General features: G+C 38.5%; 2 protein-coding genes across 3 annotated transcripts in view; one reads left to right on the top strand and one right to left on the bottom strand.

Annotated features, from left to right (window-relative positions):
* Positions 1 to 1,050: 1,050 nt before the first annotated feature.
* LOC123510757 (cytochrome c oxidase subunit NDUFA4-like) lies at positions 1,051 to 5,922 on the bottom strand. Its single transcript, XM_045266112.1, has 3 exons — positions 5,765 to 5,922; positions 4,919 to 5,065; positions 1,051 to 1,538 (listed from the first exon to the last, which is right to left on the bottom strand). The coding sequence occupies exons 1-3, from the start codon at positions 5,804 to 5,806 to the stop codon at positions 1,476 to 1,478; spliced, it is 252 nt and encodes an 83-aa protein (XP_045122047.1). The 5' UTR covers positions 5,807 to 5,922; the 3' UTR covers positions 1,051 to 1,475.
* A 419-nt stretch (positions 5,923 to 6,341) lies between these two features.
* The window catches only part of LOC123510760 (vacuolar protein sorting-associated protein 16 homolog), a 46,931-nt gene continuing 33,399 nt past the window's right edge, over positions 6,342 to 19,873 (top strand). The window contains exons 1-5 of one of the 2 annotated variants that reach the window (XM_045266115.1): positions 6,342 to 6,460; positions 7,980 to 8,169; positions 8,632 to 8,760; positions 9,008 to 9,152; positions 9,590 to 9,705. In XM_045266115.1, coding sequence (XP_045122050.1) covers positions 6,411 to 6,460; positions 7,980 to 8,169; positions 8,632 to 8,760; positions 9,008 to 9,152; positions 9,590 to 9,705 — 630 coding nt within the window. In that variant the 5' untranslated portion in view covers positions 6,342 to 6,410. Of the gene's footprint in view, positions 6,461 to 6,620; positions 6,645 to 7,979; positions 8,170 to 8,631; positions 8,761 to 9,007; positions 9,153 to 9,589; positions 9,706 to 19,873 lie in introns of those variants that run through there. The other variant, XM_045266116.1, reaches the window with a different exon arrangement.

Raw genomic sequence — 19,873 nt, forward strand, 5'->3', positions numbered from 1 at the left:
GGGATATATATCCTGGGCCATATTTCCCCCGGGGGGATTTCGGACGGGAAAAAACAGACCATCGTTATCTTTGTCACGCTCAATGTAATCATTATTTATCTATTTATTCATCAACGTAATCATTATTTATCTATTTATTCATCGTAACAAAATTTGTTTTGATTATTTCGCTTTACATAGTACATAACTCATATGGTAGTATATCCACCAGTACAAGGTCTCTATGATAAAAATTCCAGCAAAGCTCGACGCTTTTTAAACACATCGTATAATTTCTGGAGATGGTCACTACATAACTTTCCACATTTATGTGAAATAATGGTATATAATTTCTTAAATTTCCGTATTCTATTTGAAAGACGCTGTGAGACTTCATTGGCACTATGATTATTGTAATAGTTTTTAATTTGTAATCTAAGCATTGCCTCGATCTGTCTGTGAGTGGTACATTTTATGGTTTCTTTGTTTCACAATTTGATGTGATTACATTTTTTATGAACATAAGTATATGTTGAATGTTGGATTTAAATCATAATGAATAAATAAAACATGTAGCAGATCGTACGTCAAAGTAGTGATTGACTCTTGTAGACCAGTGGGTGCGTAAGCCGCATACCAAAGTAGCTACACACTATATATATATATATATATATATATATATATATATATATATATATATATATATATATATATATATATATATATATACACATACACATACATACATACACTGCATACTTCCCCTTCTGCTACCTCGCTGCACAAGGCTTTCTTCTTCTCATCCCCATTCTCAGTATTCTGTCCACTCTCTACTGGTAGAGTTAAGCAGAGTATTCTCAATCATTCATATCTTTCTCTGATAACTCTGGAACTCTCTACCAGTCTACCTCCTTCTGTATTTCCATCTTCCTACGACTTCTTTAAGAGGGAGGTATCAAGACATTTGTTCCTAATTCTGGCTAACTCTTTGTAACAAGAGACAGATGCATCAGAAACAGCACCTCCCTCCTAAGTAAATACTCGTAAGGTAATGAAAGGAAAACAAATGTGCATTTAGTCTTTACATTTTATCCACATATTTTATACAACTTAACTGTACATGAGGAATGCTAAAGTGTCAGAGGGGAGGCAGGTGTTGTTCCTCCCTTACACTTCAGTATTCTGTACAAGCGAGTGATGAACAAAAGGTGTAGCCAAACATGTTGGCACATTCACTACTAACTAATTATTGTCAGCTCACATTGCAGCAAACAAGATATTATTGTCAGTTCACATTACAGCAAACAAGGTATTATTGTTGGTTCACATTGCAGTAAGAAGTACTTCAAACTCTGCATCCCTCTTCCCTTAGCCAGGAAAAAAAAAAAAAATATCTCCAGGTACAACATATAAAACATGATATTTCACCCACACTAAAACCTACACCTTTCTTCAGATAATTTAAAAGAGGAGAAGCACTTAGGTCCACCAGCACCTTACTCTTCAAACTTGGGGACAGGGGCCCTGTAGGTGCTGTAGTCACGGACAGGGGAATAGAACTGTATGCAAAGAAAAAAAAAAATCACATTATGCATGGTAAATTAGAATTCTCAATAGATAAAAATACAATGATGAATTATGGTGACATTAAGCTTAATGATGCTGCAATAATAAGGTGATATAGCAGCTGGTCAGCCAGGGGACAGTATATCAGAAAGACACTTATTATTGTGATGCCTATGGTGTAAAACAATGATATACATGAAACACCTCTTGCATGTAACAGTAATCATAAACCCAGATTCATGAAAACAGGTCTGTGACAAGACTTTTCAGCTGGTAAGGTAAGGCTCCCATTAAGATACAGTGGAGACGCAATACTCGAATGTCTTAGTTAAACTTTTCAATGCTCAAACGCAAAATTATTATTTAAAAAAAAATACCTGATAGTTGAACGTCCACACACGTGGTTGCAAACAAAGGCTCCTTGGCCTCTTCCTCCCCACCTCTGCCAGTTGTGCTGCCGCGGTCATCAGAATAACATTCGTGTGCATTCGGTCTGTAGTTTTTCATTTATAAAGTTACATAAACACCAAAAATATCTGGTAATCGAACAGCCGCATATATGGTTCTATACAAAGCTCTGTCCTCACCCTAGCCATAGCTGGCATTGTCCCATTTTGATACTAGTTTTACCAGTAAACAATATACCAGTGCACCAGTGCACATCCCTTGTCCTGCTGCAGTCTTGAAAAAACATTTTTCTGCATTCTGTAGTCTTTCATTTACAAACTTTTTATGGCACCAAAGAGGCTTATCAGTGGTGAAAATAAGGAATCTGGTGAGACTGCAAGTATTAATGAGCAATAGTCCCCCACTAGCAGGTTCACAAGAATCACACAAGGAGAAAAAGTTAGACGTTTTCATGGAAGAGGACTCATCCTCCGACGACCTCCCTCCTTCTCCCTAACTTTTTTACGTTATCCATGCCTTGGAGTCCCCTTCTGGGGAGGGGACTAAAAATGTCCCCAGGTAAGATGCCTCTCAGTGATAACTCCAAGTGCCTTGGCATTTCCCTCAACTTTTTCTACATTAACTTCTGCAAAATTTGCAGCCTTAGATCTAATTTTCAATCTGTAAAACACCATCTCTCCTCTACTAAACCTCATCTTCTTTTCCTCACTGAAACACAGCTCTAGATGTTGTGTCTATGTAAACAACGACTTAGCTTGCTCTCACGCCCACGCTCTTGGATATTCCAAGTTTTCCACCATCTGGCTTTGACTCAATAGTCACTCTCTAACACAATTCATCTGTGCTGTCTCTCTCTCCCCTAACTCTTCTGACTTTAGTAAATTCTTCGCCTATTTAATTTCCAAAGTGGACCACATTCTGTCCCTCTACCCTTTCGCAGAGATTTCCATACTTGGACATTTCAATGTTCACCACCAGCTGTGACTTTCATTTCCCTTCACTGACCATCCTGGTGAACTAGCCTTCAACTTTGCTATCCTCCATGACCTAGAGCAACTGGTGCAACACCCTACTCGTATTCCTGACCATCTTGGAGACACGCCCAACATTCTTGATCTCTTCCTCACCTCTAATCCTTCTGCTTATGCTCTCACCCTTTCATCTCCATTGGGCTCCTCTGATCACAATCTCATTTTTGTAACTTGTCCTATTTCTCCAATCCCTCCACAGGATACCCCAAAGCAGAGGTGCCTCTGGCATTTTGCCTCTGCCAGTAAATTCTTCATAATGATGTTTTTCATGCCCTTGCTGGCCTAAACTCTCGGAAGGCTTATGGTCCTGATGGGGTCCCTCCTATTGTTCTCAAAAATTGTGTTTCAATGCTTGCACTTTGCCTGGGCAAACTCTTTCAACTCTGTCTATCAACTTCTACCTTTTCTTCTTGCTGGAAGTTTGCCTACATTCAGCCTGTTCTAAAAAGGGGTGACCATTCTAATCCCTCAAACTACCATCCTATAGCTTTCATCTCTTGCTTGTCTAAAGTTTAATCTATCCTGACTAGGAAGATTCTCAAACATCCATCACTTCACAATCTTCTATCTGATCGCCAGTATGGCTTCCGTCAAGGTCACTCTACTGGTGATCTTCTGGCTTTCCTTACTGAGTCTTGGTCATCCTCTTTTAGAGATTTCAGTGAAACTTTTGCTGTAGCATTAGACTTATCAAAAACTTTTGATAGTCTGGCATAAAGCTTTGATTTCATAACTGCCCTCCTATGGCTTCTATCCTTCTCTCTGCAACTTTATCTCAAGTTTCCTTTCCAACTGTCCTATTGCTGCTGTGAAAGACGGCCACTGTTCTTCTCTTAAATCTATTATCTATCTATGTTCCTTAGGGTTCTGTCCTATCATTCACTCTTTCTATTATTCACTAATAACCTTCTTAACCAAACTTCTTGCCCTATCCACTCCTACGGTGATGACACCACCCTACATCTTTCCACGTCCTTTCAGAGACGACCGACCCTTCACCAGATCACGCAAGGACACCACAGAACACTTGACTTCTGATCTTTCTAAGATTTCTAATTGGGGCAGAGAAAATCTAGTAGTTTTCAATGCCTCAAAAACTCAATTCCTCCATCGATCAACTCAACACAATCTTCCAGACAACAATCCCTACTTCAATGACACTCAACTGTCTTCCTCTTCCACAATGAATATCTGCAGTCTGTCCTTTACTCATAATCTTAACTGGGAACTTCACATCTCATCTCTTGCTAAAACAGCTTCTATGAATTTAGGCGTTCTGAGGCGTCTCTACCAGTTTTTCTCACCCCTCCCTCTTTTCATATTTTTTGTCCTTGACTGGCCCTCTTCCCTACATAATAATAATAATAATAATAATAATGATAATAAAAAAAAACTTCACTTAGTTTGTACAAATCAAATTATACAAAAAAAAATTATTGAAATTCTTGTAACAAAGGTTTTGCTAATATTAGAATGAATTACCTGATTTATAGGTATCGGTAGTTGAACGTTTTGATACTTGAACAGCTATTTGGAACAAATTAAGTTCAAGTAATGAATCTCCACTGTACTTAATTAAATGGGTGAGACTCAACTGGCAATAACAGATCGAAGTCCTCACCAGCAATCTAGTAACCTCAAGGGGTGTAGTATAGTCTCTCAAGGGCTTGTTGAGGACATGGTCTGCAAGCTCTAAGTGGACAGAGGTGGTCTTCATCTTTTAGAAGTTTTAATCATGCCTGGGATGAGTAAAATTCAATGCATGGCCTGCAGGACATGTACTAAACTTAAAACCAACAGGAATGCATACTGAAGAAATAGCCAAAGTAGTTTAATTTCTGAGACCTGATACACTTACTGCTTGCTAGAAGGAAACGGTAGTTAAAAATCTTTCATTCTTCCACCACAAACATCATGTAATGTGCCTTCCTCACCTTATACTGCTTGTCTGACCACTCCTTCTGTGGCTCAGGGTTAGCTACGTGCCTCCAGGTGACATCGGGGTTCCTGGTGGCCAACCGCACTGTATAAAAGAATGACATGGCAACGCCAGCACCCAAGCACACATACAGGGGGATGAGCTGCAAGTGGAGAGAACAAGAATAATAATACTTAAGTGTCTCCATAATCACATATAATCATGTACTTAATACTATTTTATTTTACAAACTTTCTCTAGCAAAACCAATCAAATCTTGTATACAAATTATTCACAGTTATTAGGTTAAAATTGTCATAGCAACCATTATTCTTAATTTAATGAAACTTAATATCACAAATATGGATTTCGCTAGTCTTGTTGAAATTAACAAACGCGGCATTACGGAGCAATTTCAAGTCATAGCTACTGTATAATAAGGTTACTGGCACACAAGACACCACTTCGAGGGTACGGGGTGTCTGTTGGCGTCACAGCACAATACGCACTTAATTTAAGTTAACAGTAAGCATAGTAGCGCCAACATTTTGCTGACCAGAACAACGTAATCTTCAACGCAGAAAACTTTACCCTAACCTAACCTTTCACCAAGTCACCAAACAGTACTAAACCTAACCTACGAACGGCCTCAATTTCCCTATCTGTATCAGCTTTATCATGCATCCCAAGTAATATCAAGAATGAGGCACAATGATAGACAGTTAGACGTGCAGCTAAAAGTAAAAATTATGGCGTACGACCTTCGCCAGACATTTCCCCGGCCCGTATCTTATCACTGATTCAACGCAGATACTCAACTTTAAACCTTTCAAGCACACCCCGGAAGCACTTATATACTCACGGAGGGGTGTTTCTTCAAGCTGGAAAGGGAAAGGCCCTGCATGTTGGCGATGTTTTGAAGGGACGATACAAATGATGCAATAGCCGGACAAGAGAAAATGGCGTGACCAGCTGATCGGTAGCCCAGACCAAGACTCGAGCCGGCAGAAGTAACCGAGAAAGGGAATGTGTAAGTGCGAATTAGATCAATCTGTAGTTGAATGTAGACTAATACTGAAAGAATCGAGATGTGAGTGCTTGTGAATTTATAAAAAGCCACTGAAGTCATTAGAAGAATATGTCACAGCGTATACACAAATCAGTGGCTTTTCTTGTTATCATTTACTGAGTTTGTTTCTGTTATTGGTATGTGCCATATAGCAATCTTATACGTTGTATCATGTGAGTTTCTCAATGTCTCCAGAAGTATGTGAATCCAAACCAATTTTCTCTCTTTTTTCCTTTATTTTTGCCATGACTTCTCCCCTTTTTATTAAATACCACTTTCCATATGAAGTATACTATTAAATCTTCTTATCAATGTGTAAAAAACCATATATTTTTCTAGATCATAAACAAGCAACAAAACGTAATGTAATTTCCAAAAAATAGTACAAATAGAGAGCAATTCCCGCTTTAAGACAGTCCTGTCAATCAAGCAGGCAGACATGGCGCTGATCTCGGACTGGACGCAGCTCGGAGACGATGTATTTTACCGGTAAATATTTACCTTGTACCTTAACATCATAATCATTGGCTGGTTTAAACGAGAGTAATGAACTTGTTAGTTTTGCGTCTGTGGTACATTAAGGGTGTAGGAGGCTGCAGGAGGGAGGGAAGAGTTAATCAGTCTCCGCCCACTAATGTTTATCTGGATGTCACCTGAGGCTTGATCAGATCAGGTTGTAAATTGGCTGTCCCTTTAAGACTGTAACAAATCATTTATGGACTTGGCTGTCATTGTACGATGTATGAATGGAGAGTAAGCACGACTCGGGCAATTCAGGAGTACTAGTTATAGTATAGGTCAGCAGTGTGGAGCCTTGGATACATCAGAGATGTTGAGGCACTTCAGTGAGTGCGTGTTGGACAAAATGTGTTGATGGCCTTGAGAATTTACCCTTTTATGATCGTTTTAGGCTTTGAATTTATTTTCTGTTAAAGGGCGATTATTACGGTATGGCATTAAGATGTGGCAAATTGTAACTGGAAAACCTTCCTTAAGTTTTAATGATTTTTCTTTCACCCAACTTTTAGCACTACCAGAGGCCATCAACACAAATTAGCACATGTTCACACCAGCCTAGACATTAGAAAACGCTCATTTGCGATACATAATATTGGCCATTGGAGTTTTTTCCCTGAGTCTTTTGTTTTGTCCTATAGTCTCGTGTCATTCAAATCTACTTTATCATCTCATCTTGGTGTAGCATAGCTGTGCAAGCTATGCTACACCAAGAGACTCAGCGTGCGGGTGACCAGATGGTGCATAGCACAACCTCAGGACCAGGAACACTAACACACACTTGCTGATGTTTTACATTGATTTCAGATGACTTCTACAGCAGGGGCTGATACGTCACAGCACACAATACAATAACACGCTGTCCTAACAAAACCTAATGGGTAACATCGCACCTGGCTCACCTACTGTCTGGGTTTACCCAAGGAGGGTCAAATTGACCTCAACAATGAGTGAAATCCCCTATCCTAACTCCTAGCTAGACCATAGGCTTGGCACTTCAAGTTTTTTCTCCACACATCTCTCTCTTTGATGAGAGGACAGATTCCGGCCTGGGTAAGACAGGAAAAATTAATGGATTTTGGCTAGCTTCAGTTTAGCTCTCTTCCTCCTCGACTGTCTATCAACATTGTGGGCCTAGAAACTATTTGCACAGAGTTTGAATTGAGAACCCAAGAGGAGTTCAAAACACTTCATGTAGCATTCACTGCCGTTTAAATCGTTACATTGTGAAGCTACTTTTTGAATGTTATGACGAGTGAGGTTGTTGATTTACCTTATCACTTATTGTTGCTCATGATGCACTCTCCAGCCCTTTTGTATTATTAATTGAGTTATGGAGTACTTATATTTGTAAGGGCTGTTGCATCAGTAGCGTGCGGTTTCTTTGCCCCTTACCCAAATCAAGGGGCCAGGAAGCCCACCATGTAAGAGCAACTCCGTAGTGGTAGTGGTGTCATACCATGATAATGATGGTGATAACTTGCCCCTTCAGGAAACATGAGGTGTACAGCATGGACTGGGGGGGAGGAATCAACCTGGCAGACTTCATGGTGGCATCTGCACCCTATGGTGGGCCGCTGGCACTCACCCGCGATGAGAGTAGGTTCACTAAAACCCACCAGACTGGGAAGCCACTCATCTTCATCTTCAGCTCCTCTGGGAAGAAAATATCCTCTTTCAAGGTACACAGGTTCAGGTGGAGCTCCTCAGTAGTGGTGTGTATTGCTGGTGTTTGTGTTACTACACTACTGTATCATTCCAGCAATGACTTGTGTGTTTCCAAATTTGAAAGTAGTCATCGTCTTTATGGTAAAATTACTTATTTTTATTTTATGTGTATTATTTGTTCATTTTCTTATACAAATTTTTGGCTTTTTACCTGTTTGTAATTAAGAATTATATTTGTACCAGATTGATCTGCAGATTACTTTGTAAATGAAAAGATAACATAATAGCACTCATTGTATTGAAATATTGACTTTGTTGATTTTATATCCTCTATTTTGTCAAGTATAGGCAGAACTCTTGGCCAGCAAGCACAGTACACATAATTTAAAAATGCATTCTGAAACTGTAAGGAATCTCATAATTACTTCATGATGTACTCGTGTCATTCAATAGTGCCTTTATCCTTCTTGATAAAGTGGACGAGTGGGTTCCTGTTGACATTGGGCTGGTCTAGAGGCGAGGACCTGGTGTGTGTGCAGGAGGATGGCGCTGTGCTGCTGTATGACATGTTTGGCAACTACCAGCACACCTTCAACATGGGACAGGTGAGGCAGTGAGGCAGCATCACCCATCACTACATAAGTTAGGGATTGGACAAAGATGAACAGCAGAGTATCAGGAATAGTGTGGCATTGTATGAATTACTATTGTAAATAAAGCATTGTTGTGATAATATGTAAAACTAAGCTAAGGAAAAGATGACATGATTTCTATGGATGTTAGTGTTCAGTGCCACAAAATAACACTTGATTAAAATAAGACTTCACTAACCTGGTGTGGTCTGTGGTGCAGGAGGCGATTGACACCCACATCCAGAGTTCCCAGGTGTTCACTAGCTACAGGGAGACGGGTGTAGCAGTGCTTACCAAGTCCAACAGGATCTTCATGGTGAACAATGTTCATGAACCCAAGACCAGGAAGTACCCAGACCTCCCAGGTGGGTTGTGTCTCTCAGTGAACTGAGGATAGAGACCTTTCTACAGATGTACTCATCCTCCTCTTCCTTTTCTACCATCTCCTGAGTGTTAAGGCTGTGCATAAACCTGCAAATTATTCCCATCCATTTTATCTTCTTGTTATGCTCACATTCTTTCTAATTACAATTCAGGTTTGTGTCAGTTACTTTGTCTCCATCTTCTCTATTTTGAGTTTCTGAGGTACAAAAATGAGATCACTCAAGGAAGTACAATGACGATCAAAGCAGTATGCCACACTTTATCCACAGAATTTACAATTTTTTTAATATCTTATGATCTGATAGAAATATACAAAGGATCATGTCTTGCAAGGAGATTGTTTGCAGATCATGGAATTAAAATCACTGCATGGTTGTCTTAATTAAGAAGTTTTTTTATTATTTTATTTTTGTTGCAGGAGGCACTGTGAACTGCTGGTGTGTGGTGCGGGAGGAACGTCACTCCAACGTGCTGGTGAGCCAAGGACGAGACCTGCTTCTACTCAACCACATCGATGAACGGCCTCAGGCACTGGTGTGTGTTTATTTACCTACTTACATATGGGAGAAGAGCTATGCTTGGACCATTCCATCTCCTTATCTATATTTATCCAAGTTTTCTTTGAAATTAGGAATGCTTCTTGCACAGACCAGTCTATTCCATAGCTTAATGCTTCTATTTAGGAAATTAAACTTCTTCACATCTCTCCTGCACATGGTTGCCCTCAATTATTTTTACATGTCCTCTTGTTTCTCTCTCATTCCACACACACACACACACACACACATTTGGTGTGGAGGAGGATAAGACACCGAGTAAAATGGAGAGAGAGAAAAACATAAAAAAGGTGATAAATAATATCATTAATGTGGTGCAGGAGGAGGGAAAAGACCTAGTACAAGAAATAGAGGACTTCCATAGAATTGGAAAGTTCACAAGAGAAGGTATGAGGCCAATAAGAATCAAACTTAAGTCACAAAAGGATGTAGATGAATTGGTGGAGAAGTCATGGAGGCTAGCCCAGCAGGAAACAACAAGGAAGATTTGGCTGAGAAGAGATCTCGGTGAAAAGGAAAGAGAAATGTTAAATGAGTTGAGAAAGGAGGCTTTGAAAAAAAATGAAGAGAGGACAGAAGAGGAGAAGAAAGAGTTTTCTGGAGAATCTTGGATATGAGACTGAGGAAGTGGTTCATAACCCAGAAAAGTACAGCAAGAAAGGACTAAAGAAACTTACGTATGAGCGGAATGTAATGTATTCCAACATAAATGGAGTGATATCGGGATTTTAGAACTCAACGATTACTTGAGGGACAAGAACCCAGATATTGTGGGTCTTACTGAAACAAAACTGAGAGAGGAGAAGACCTGATGATGGTTGGAGAAGGAAATATAATGTTTGGAAAAGAAATAGAGTAGGTAAGATGGGAGGAGGAGTGATGTTGCTGGTTAAAAAAGATATAAAGGTGGATCAAGTGAAAGAAGGTATGGGAAAGGCAGAAGTGCTAAAGATCAGAGCAGAAACTAATGAAGGAAAAAGAGGCACTACATAGTGGTGTACGTACCACCTAAGACAAATGCATGGTCAGTACAGGAATATGAAGAAATGATAAATGATACAGGAACATGTCTGGAAGAAATGTTGGGTGGCTGTGAACGAACTATAATGATGGGAGATTTTAATTGTAAAGAGGTGTGTTGGGAGGACTGGTCAATGGAAGGATCAGAGACAACATGGGGAAATACACTATTGACACTGGCAATGGAAAATGTGTTAACTCAGTGGGTCAAAGAAGATACTAGGTTTGGAGGAGAGGAGCATCGTCAAGACTGGACTTGGTCTTTAGTACAGAGCCAATGGTCATTGAGGAGATGAGGGTGGAGTGCCCTTTAGCAAAGAGTGATCATGCAGTTTTGGAGTTCAAGGTGATAGATGAAGAGAAATCTAGAAGAAATGAAGAATATAAAGTGGGAAGATGGAATTATGCCAAGACAGATTTTGGAAACCTAAAGAAATTCTTTCAAGAGACAAATTGGATGAAATTCAAGAGTGCTAAGGAGCAAATGAAAAGTGGAAGGAATTTATAAAAATATACAAAGAAGGTGAGAAAAATTTGTACCAATAAGACAACATAGAGAAGTTGGAAAGCAGGACTGGTTTAACGATAGATGTGAAAAGGCTAGAACAAGAAAAGAGGATGCATGGAAGAGGTGGAGAAGGAAAAAACGGATTAAGCAGTGGGAAAGTTACAAAAGAGCAAGAAATGAATATGTGTTGATTAGAAGAGAAGAAAGAAAGAAACAAGAAAAGGATATAATTGATAAATGTAAAGACCAACCAAGGCTTTTTACAGACATGTGAACAACAACATCAAAAATAGAGAAAGTATTGAAAGTTTAGAAGTAAATGGAGTATGCAGTGAAGATCCCAGGAAATGGCAGAGGCTATGAATGGATGCTTTCGGAAGGTATTCACAAAGGAGACTGCTTTTGACAAACCACTGGTAATGGAACAGAAAGGGATTATGAAGGAGTTTCAAGTAACTGTGGAGGAGATCAAGAATATGATGGGGAGTTTAGAAGTGAGAAAAGCTGTGGGACCTGATGGGGTATCAGGATGGATTTTAAGAGAATGCAGGAGCAACTGGCAGAAAAAGTTTGTGAAGTAATTGATGCCTCATTAAGGGAAGGTGTAGTGCCCCAAGACTGGAAAAGAGCTAACATTGTCCCAATCTATAAATCAGGTAACAAGAGAGACCCATTGAACTATAGACCAGTGTCACTTACAAGTGTGGTAGCTAAGATGTGTGAGAGGGTGGTGAAGAATAGATGGACAGACTTCTTGGAGAAAAATGACATACTTTGTGAGTGTCAATTTGGTTTTAGAAAAGGGCGTTCATGCACGACAAACCTGATATGTTACTATTCGAGGGTGATAGATGTAATACAGGAAAGAGATGGTTGGGCTGATGGAATATATCTGGATTTAAAAAGGCCTTTGATAAGGTACCACACGGAGACTGATCTGGAAACTTGAAATGGTAGGAGGAGTGCATGGCAGTTTACTAAAATGGATGGAAGACTTTTGGTAGGAAGAGAAATGAGAACAATAATTAAGGACAGACCATCAGAATGGGGCTTGGTGGAGAGTGGAGTTCCACAGGGATCAGTGTTGGCACCAGTAATGTTCGCGGTCTACATAAATGACATGGTGGATGGGGTGTCCAGTTATGTGAGCCTATTTGCAGGCGATGCAAAATTGTTAAGAAAAGTGAGATGTGACAAAGATTGCGAACTACTCCAGGAAGACTTGGACAGAATATGGAAATGGAGCTGTACATGGCAAATGGAGTTCAACACGACAAAATGCAAGAAAATAGAGTTTGGCAAGAGTGAAAGAAGAATCAGGAGTATGTACAAGATAGGAAATGAAGACATAAAACCAGTCATGAAGAAAAAGACCTTGGGGTGACAATTACCAATGACCTATCGCCAGAGAGACATATAAACAAAATAATTGGAGAAGTATTGAACTTATTGAGGAACATAAGAGTGGCGTTCGTATATTTAGATGAAGAAATGATGAAGAAAATAATTACTGCAATGATAAGACCGAGGCTTGAATATGCAACAATACAGTGGGCTCGAACTTAAAGAAACACATAAGGAAACTAGAGAAAGTACAGAGGGCTGCAACAAAATGGTGCCTGACTTAAGAGATTTGACTTATGAAGACAGACTGAAAAGAATGCAACTTCCGACCCTGGAAAACAGAAGAGAAGGGGAGACCTGATAGCAATATACAGAGTGATGATTGGCATGGAAAAAATGGATAGGGAAGATCTGTGTATGTGGAATGAAAGAATGTCGAGAGGGCATGGGAAAAAACTAAAATGGCCACTTATAGGAGAGATGTGAAAAATATAGCTTCCCTCATAGAAGGGTGGAAGCATGGAATAGTTTAGACGTGGAAGTGGTCAACGCAAGGAATATTCATGATTTTAAGAAAAAGCTGGACATTAATAGATATGGAGACGGGACAACACGAGCATAGCTCTTTTCCCGTATGTTACAATTAGGTAAATACAATTAGGTAAATACACACACACACACACACACACACACACACACACACACACACACACACACACACACACAGTTAACAATCATTGTAACATATGTGATAGACAATATGATGGACCAGAGAGTAAAGGAATGCACAAGATTCAGAGGAAACGACGAGCCGGAGAGATTGGACCTAATTTTTACAAGGGTTATACAAATGAATGATGATATAAGATATAAGTGCCCATTGGGAAAGAGTGACCATTTAATATCTAGAAATGGATATAGAAGAGGGAAAGGAAGATAGAGACGATTCATACAAAGGAGACCGATTAAATTACAGAAAGGCTGATATTGAGAATCTCAAGAACTATTTTAAAAACGTAAACTGGGAGGAGATGGAAAACTCAGAGATGATGCAAGAGAAGTATAACTTATTTTTGGAAATATTCAAAACAGGAGTCAGGGAATATGTCCCAAAATATAGACCTAAAGAACAAGGAAAGAATGATTGGTTTAATGCAAGATGTGCTAGGGCATAGGAGAAAAGAGATGGAGTATGGAAAAGGTGGAGGAGAAATAGAAATCCAGTAAATAAGGAAAGCTTCAAGGTAGCGAGAAATGAATATGTTAAGGTGAGGAAAGAAGAGGAAAAGGACTTTGAAAAGGACATTGTTGAAAAATGTAAGGAGCAACCAAAATTGTTCTACAGATTCATAAATGGAAAAATTAGGCAAAAAGAAACAATAGAAAGGTTCAAAGGAGAGAACGGGATAGTGGAAGACCCAAAAAGCATGGCAGAACTATTAAATAATAAATTCCAGGAGGTCTTTATTAAGGAATCCAAATTTGAAAGGCCACAGGGTAAGAGAGAGACAGTCTATATGAAAGAGATTAAAGTAACCAAGCTTGAAATAAAAGAGTTAATGAAGGAACTGGATGAAGAGAAGGCAATGGGACCGGATTAAGTCTCAGGCAGATTACTGAAAGAATGTAGGGAAGAACTAGCAAGTCCTATATACAACATCATAAAATGCTCAATAGAAAATGGAACAGTACCAGTAGAATGGAAAAGAGCTGAGGTGGTTCCTATATATAAGAGCAGAAGGAAGGAAGGAAGAACCTTTAAATTACAGACCAGTATCACTAACTAGTGTAATATGCAAGATGTATGAAAGAATAATAAAGAAACAATGGATCGAGTTCCTTGAAGACAACAAATTAATATCAAATAGCTAATTTGGTTTTAGAAAAAGACGGTCTTGTGTAACTACTTTATTGAGTTTCTATTCTAGAATAGTTGATAAAATACAAGAGGGAGAGGGATGGGTTGACTATTTATTTTTGATTTAAAAAAGGCGTTTGAGAAAGTGCCACATGCAAGATTACTATGGAAGTTAGAGGAGAAGGGTGGCTTAAAAGAAGCACATTGAGATGAATAGAAAATTATTTGAGGGGGAGAGAAATAAGGACGGTAGTCAAAGATATGAAGTCCAAGTGGAGAGCAGTAGAAAGCGGAGTGCCACAGGGATCAGTATTGGCACCAATACTTTTCCTCATTTATATTAACGACATGCCAGAAGGAGTGAACAGCTACATAAATCTGTTTGCAGATGATATGAAACTGTGCAGAGTTATAAAGCAAAAGGAGGATTGTGAAATACTGCAAGAAGCCCTGAATAAGATCTGGGAATGGAGTAAAAAGTGGGAAATGGAATTCAATGTGAACAAAAGCCATGTCATGAAAATGGGAAAGAGTGAAAGACAACCCGTGGGAATCTATAAGATGGGAGATGGAGTAGAACTAGAGAAAGTAAAAAAGGAAAAGGACTTAGGAGTGACGATGGAAGAAAATAATCAACCGGTAAGCCATATTGATAGAATTTTTAGAGAAACATATGATTTGCTAAGGAATATTGGATTAGCATTTCACTACATGGACAAAGAAATGATGAAGAAATTGATAAGTACTATAAGACCCAGATTGGAATATGCAGTATTGTGGACCCCTCATAAAAAGAAACACATAAGAAAGTTGGAGAGACTACAAAAAATGGCTACAAGAATGGTTCCAGAATTTGAAGGGATGACATATGAGGAGAGACTAAAGGCTATGGATCTCCCAACCCTGAAACAAAGAAGGGAGAGAAGAGATCTGATACAAATTTATAAATTGATCAATGGAATGGACCAAGTTGATGATGAAAAGCTGATCCTGAGAGAAAAATATTACATCCGAAACACAAGATCGCATAGTAAAAAGCTGAGAAAAGGAAGGTGTCTGAGAGATGTTAAAAAATATAGTTTCCTGCAAGGATGTGTTGAGACGTGGAACAGTTTAAATGAAGTAGTGTCTGCAACGAGTGTGCATACTTTTATAGTAAGATTGGATAAGTGTAGATATGGAGACGGGGCCGCACGAGCATAAAGCCCAGGCCCTGTAAAACTACAACTAGGTAAATACATACACGAGGAAGGGAAGATGTCTGAGAGATGTTAAAAATATAGTTTCCCGCAAAGATGTGTTGAGATGTGGAACAGTTTGAGTGAAGAAGTGGTGTCAGCAACGAGTGTGCATAGTTTTAAAGAAAAATTGGGTAAGTTTAGATACAGAGATGGAGCCACACAAGCATAAAGCCCAGGCCCTGTAAAACTACAACTAGGTAAATACACACACACACACACACAGGTCCTCTCTGTCCAATTTATCCCTTCTGTTTGCCACTTCGTTTTTATTGCAATTTAATCACTTCTTTTTCTCCTCTCTCCAGAGTTGTAAGCCTGATGCTATTAAGTATCTATCTCCTCATATGTGTGATCGCAAAATTCTGACACCCATCTTAGCTGCCATTCTCTTTACTCTTTCAAGTTTTTTTTTATTTGTTTTAATTTTTTTTTTTAATGAGGAGACCAGACCACTGCAGCATATTCAACTTAAGTGTTATCATTGTAACTACCATTTTTCTCATTATTTCCTTGTTCAAGTATACAAATGCCAACCTTATGTTCTCCAGCAACTTTAGAGGTTATCCTGTAATCTTGTTGGTATGTTTGTCTAGTGACATGTTATCTGTAAATATTACTCCCAAGTCTTTCTCCTAAGTCTCTACTTCCATCTTGTAATCATATACACATCTGCCATTACCTCCAAACCCCATCTTTTTACATTTCCTTAAGTTGAACTACATTTGCCATATACCATTAGACTCCCATAGTATATCTGGGTCTTCTTGCAACACCTTACCATCCTTCTCATTATTCACACTTCTCAGCAGTGTTGCATCACGAGCAAATAAATTCACATAGCTGGACACTCCATTTGCCATATCGTGTATATAAACAGCAAATATTATTGGGGCCAACATTGAACTCTGTTGGACTCCACTTATGACAAGGCACCAATTGGAACACCTGTCCCTAATTATTATCCTCATTTCCCTCCTGGTTAAAAAATCCCCCAGCCACTTGAATAGTCTGTCACCTACTTTAACCATATTCCAAGTTGGTCTCCTGTGTGATACTTTGTCAAATGCCTTTTTCAGATCCAGGTACAATCCATCCACCTAACCATCTCACACCTGTATTATATTTGTCACTCTTGAATAATAATAATGTATAAAGTTATTGATGTAAGATCTCCCTCTCCTGAATCCAGATTGGCACTCTGAGATCATATTTTCACTCCAAGAAATCTAACCACCTGTTTTTTTAACCTGTGTGTGTGTGTGTGTGTGTGTGTGTGTGTGTGTGTGTGTGTGTGTGTGTGTGTATGTATTTACCTAGTTGTAGTTTTACAGGGCCTGGGTGTTACGCTCGTGTGGCCCCGTTTCCATATCTACACTTTTCCAATTTTTCTTTAAAGCTATGCACACTCTTTGCTGACCAATTCCTCACTCAAACTGTTCCAAGTCTCAACACATCTTTGCGGGAAGCTGTATTTTTTTTAACATCTCTCAGATATCTTCCCTTCCTCAGTTTTTTACTATGCTATCTTGTGCTTCAAATGTCATATTCTTCTCTCAGGATCAGTTTTTCATTATCCACTTGATCCATTCCATTAATCAATTTATAAACTTGTATCAGATCCCCTCTCTCCCTTCTCTGTTTCAGGGTTGGTAGATCCATATTCTTTAGTCTCTCTCCTCATGTGTCATTCCTTCAAATTCTGGAACCATTCTTGTAGACATTTTTTGTAGTCTCTCCAAATTCCTTATGTGTTTCTTTTTATGGGGGATCCACACTACTCTTGCATATTCCAATGTGGGTCGTATTATAGTACTTATCAATTTCTTCATCACTTCTTTGTCCATGAAGTGAAATTGCTAATCCAATATTCCTTCACAAATTACGTCTCTCTGAAAATCCTATCAATTTGGCTTACTGGTTGATTGTTTTCTTCCGTCGTCACTCCCAATTCCTTTTTCTGTTTTTACTTTCTCTAGTTCTACTCCATCTCCCATCTTATAGATTCCCACGGGTCGTCTTTCACTCCTTCCCATTTCCATGACATGGCTTTTGTCCACATTGAATTCCATCTCCCACTTTTTACTCCATTTCCAGATCTTGTTTAGGTCTTCCTGCAGTATTTCACAATCTTCTTTTTGCTTTATAACTCTGTACAGTTTCGCATTGTCCGCAAACAGATTTATGTAGCTGTTCACTCCCTCTGGCATGTCGTATATATATATATATATATATATATATATATATATATATATATATATATATATATATATATATATATATATATACATGCGAAAAAGTATTGGCGCCAATACTAACCTCTGTGGCACTCCACTTTCTACTGCTTTCCACTTGGACTTCATATCTTTAACTACTGTCCTTATTTCTCTCCCCCTCAAATAATTTTCCATCCATCTCAATGTGTTTCCTTTTAAGCCACCCTTCTCCTCTAACTTCCACAGTAATCTTTCATGTGGGACTTTATCAAACACCTTTTTTAAATCCAAATAAATACAGTCAATCCATCCCTCTTTCTCTTGTACTCTATCAACTATTTTAGATTTGAAACTTAGTAAATTTGTTACACACGACTGACCTTTTTTAAAACCAAATTGGCTATTTGATAACAATTTGTTGTCTTCAAGAAACTCGATCCATTGTTTCTTTATTACTCTTTCACACATCTTGCATATTAAACTGATACCGGTCTGTAATTTAAAGGTTCTTCCTTCCTTCCTTTCTTATGTATGGGAACCACCTCAGCTCTTTTCCATTCTACTGTTACTGTTCCTATTTTCTATTGAGCATTTTATGATGTATATAGGACTTGCTAGTTCTTCCATACATTCTATTGATATTCTGCCTGGGACTTCATCCAGTCCCATTCATCTAATGCCATCATCAACTCTTTTATTTCAAGCTTGGTTACTTTAATCTCTTTCATATAGACAGTCTCTCTATTACCATGTGGTCTTTCGAATTTGGATTCCTTAGTAAAGACATCCTGAAATTTACTATTTAACAGTTCTGCCATACTTTTTGGGTCTTCCACCATCCCGTTCTCTCCTTTTAACCCTTCTATTGTTTCTTTTTGCCTTATTTTTCCATTTATGAATTTGTAGAACAATTTCGGTTCCTCCTTCCATTTTTCGACAATGTCCTTTTCATAGTTTTTTTCCTCATCCTTCCTCACCTTAGCATATTCATTTCTCGCTGCTTTGAAGTTTTCCTTATTTTCTGGATTTCTATTTCTCCTCCACCTTTTCCATGCTCCATGTCTTTTCTCCTTTGCCCTAGCACACTTTGTGTTAAACCAATCTTTCTTTCCTTCTTCTTTAGGTCTATATTTCAGAACATATTCCCTGACTGCTGTTTTGAATATTTCCAACAATAAGTTATATTTCTCTTGCACCACCTCTAAGTTTTCCATCTCCTGCCAGTTAACGTTTTTAAGATAGTTCTTGAGGCTCTCAATATCAGCCTTTCTGTAGTTTAATCGGTCTCCTTTGTATCATTCGTCTCTATCTTCCTTTCCCTCTTCTATATCCATTTCTAATATTACATGGTCACTCTTTCCCAATGGGCACTTATATCTTATATCACCGTTTATTTGTATATTCCTTGTATAAACCAGGTCCAATCTCGCCAGCTGATCGTTTCCTCTGAATCTTGTGTTTTCCTTTACTCTTTGGTCCATCATATTATCTATCATTAGATTCAGGAATCTATCTCCCCCAGGCTTCTCCCCCCATACCACTTTCATAATTTTCCCAGTCCACCTCCTTACAGTTGAAATCTCTTACTAATATCACTTTTCTCCTTTTTTTAATGATTCTCGTTAGACTCCTTATTGTGTCATCTATCATGTCTTTATATTCTTGATTGGTCCATGAATTTGTTTTTGGTGGCACATATGTTACAATGATTGTTAACTCTTTTTTATTAATATGTATCTTAACATACAGTACTTCTGCTTTTCCTTCCCCACACTCCACTTGGTTTACTACTATCTCTTTCCTTAACATTATCATGACTCCTCCTCCTCCTTTACCCACTCTGTCTCTCCTCCATATATTATACCTTTTATCTATGTCTATTTTTATTGCCTCATTCAACTTAGTTTCCACTAGGCATACAATATCTGGTTCTTCTTTCTTTATGTAATCTCTTAATTCTA

Source organism: Portunus trituberculatus, chromosome 30 (assembly GCF_017591435.1).
Source record: "Portunus trituberculatus isolate SZX2019 chromosome 30, ASM1759143v1, whole genome shotgun sequence".
NCBI lineage: Eukaryota > Metazoa > Arthropoda > Malacostraca > Decapoda > Portunidae > Portunus > Portunus trituberculatus.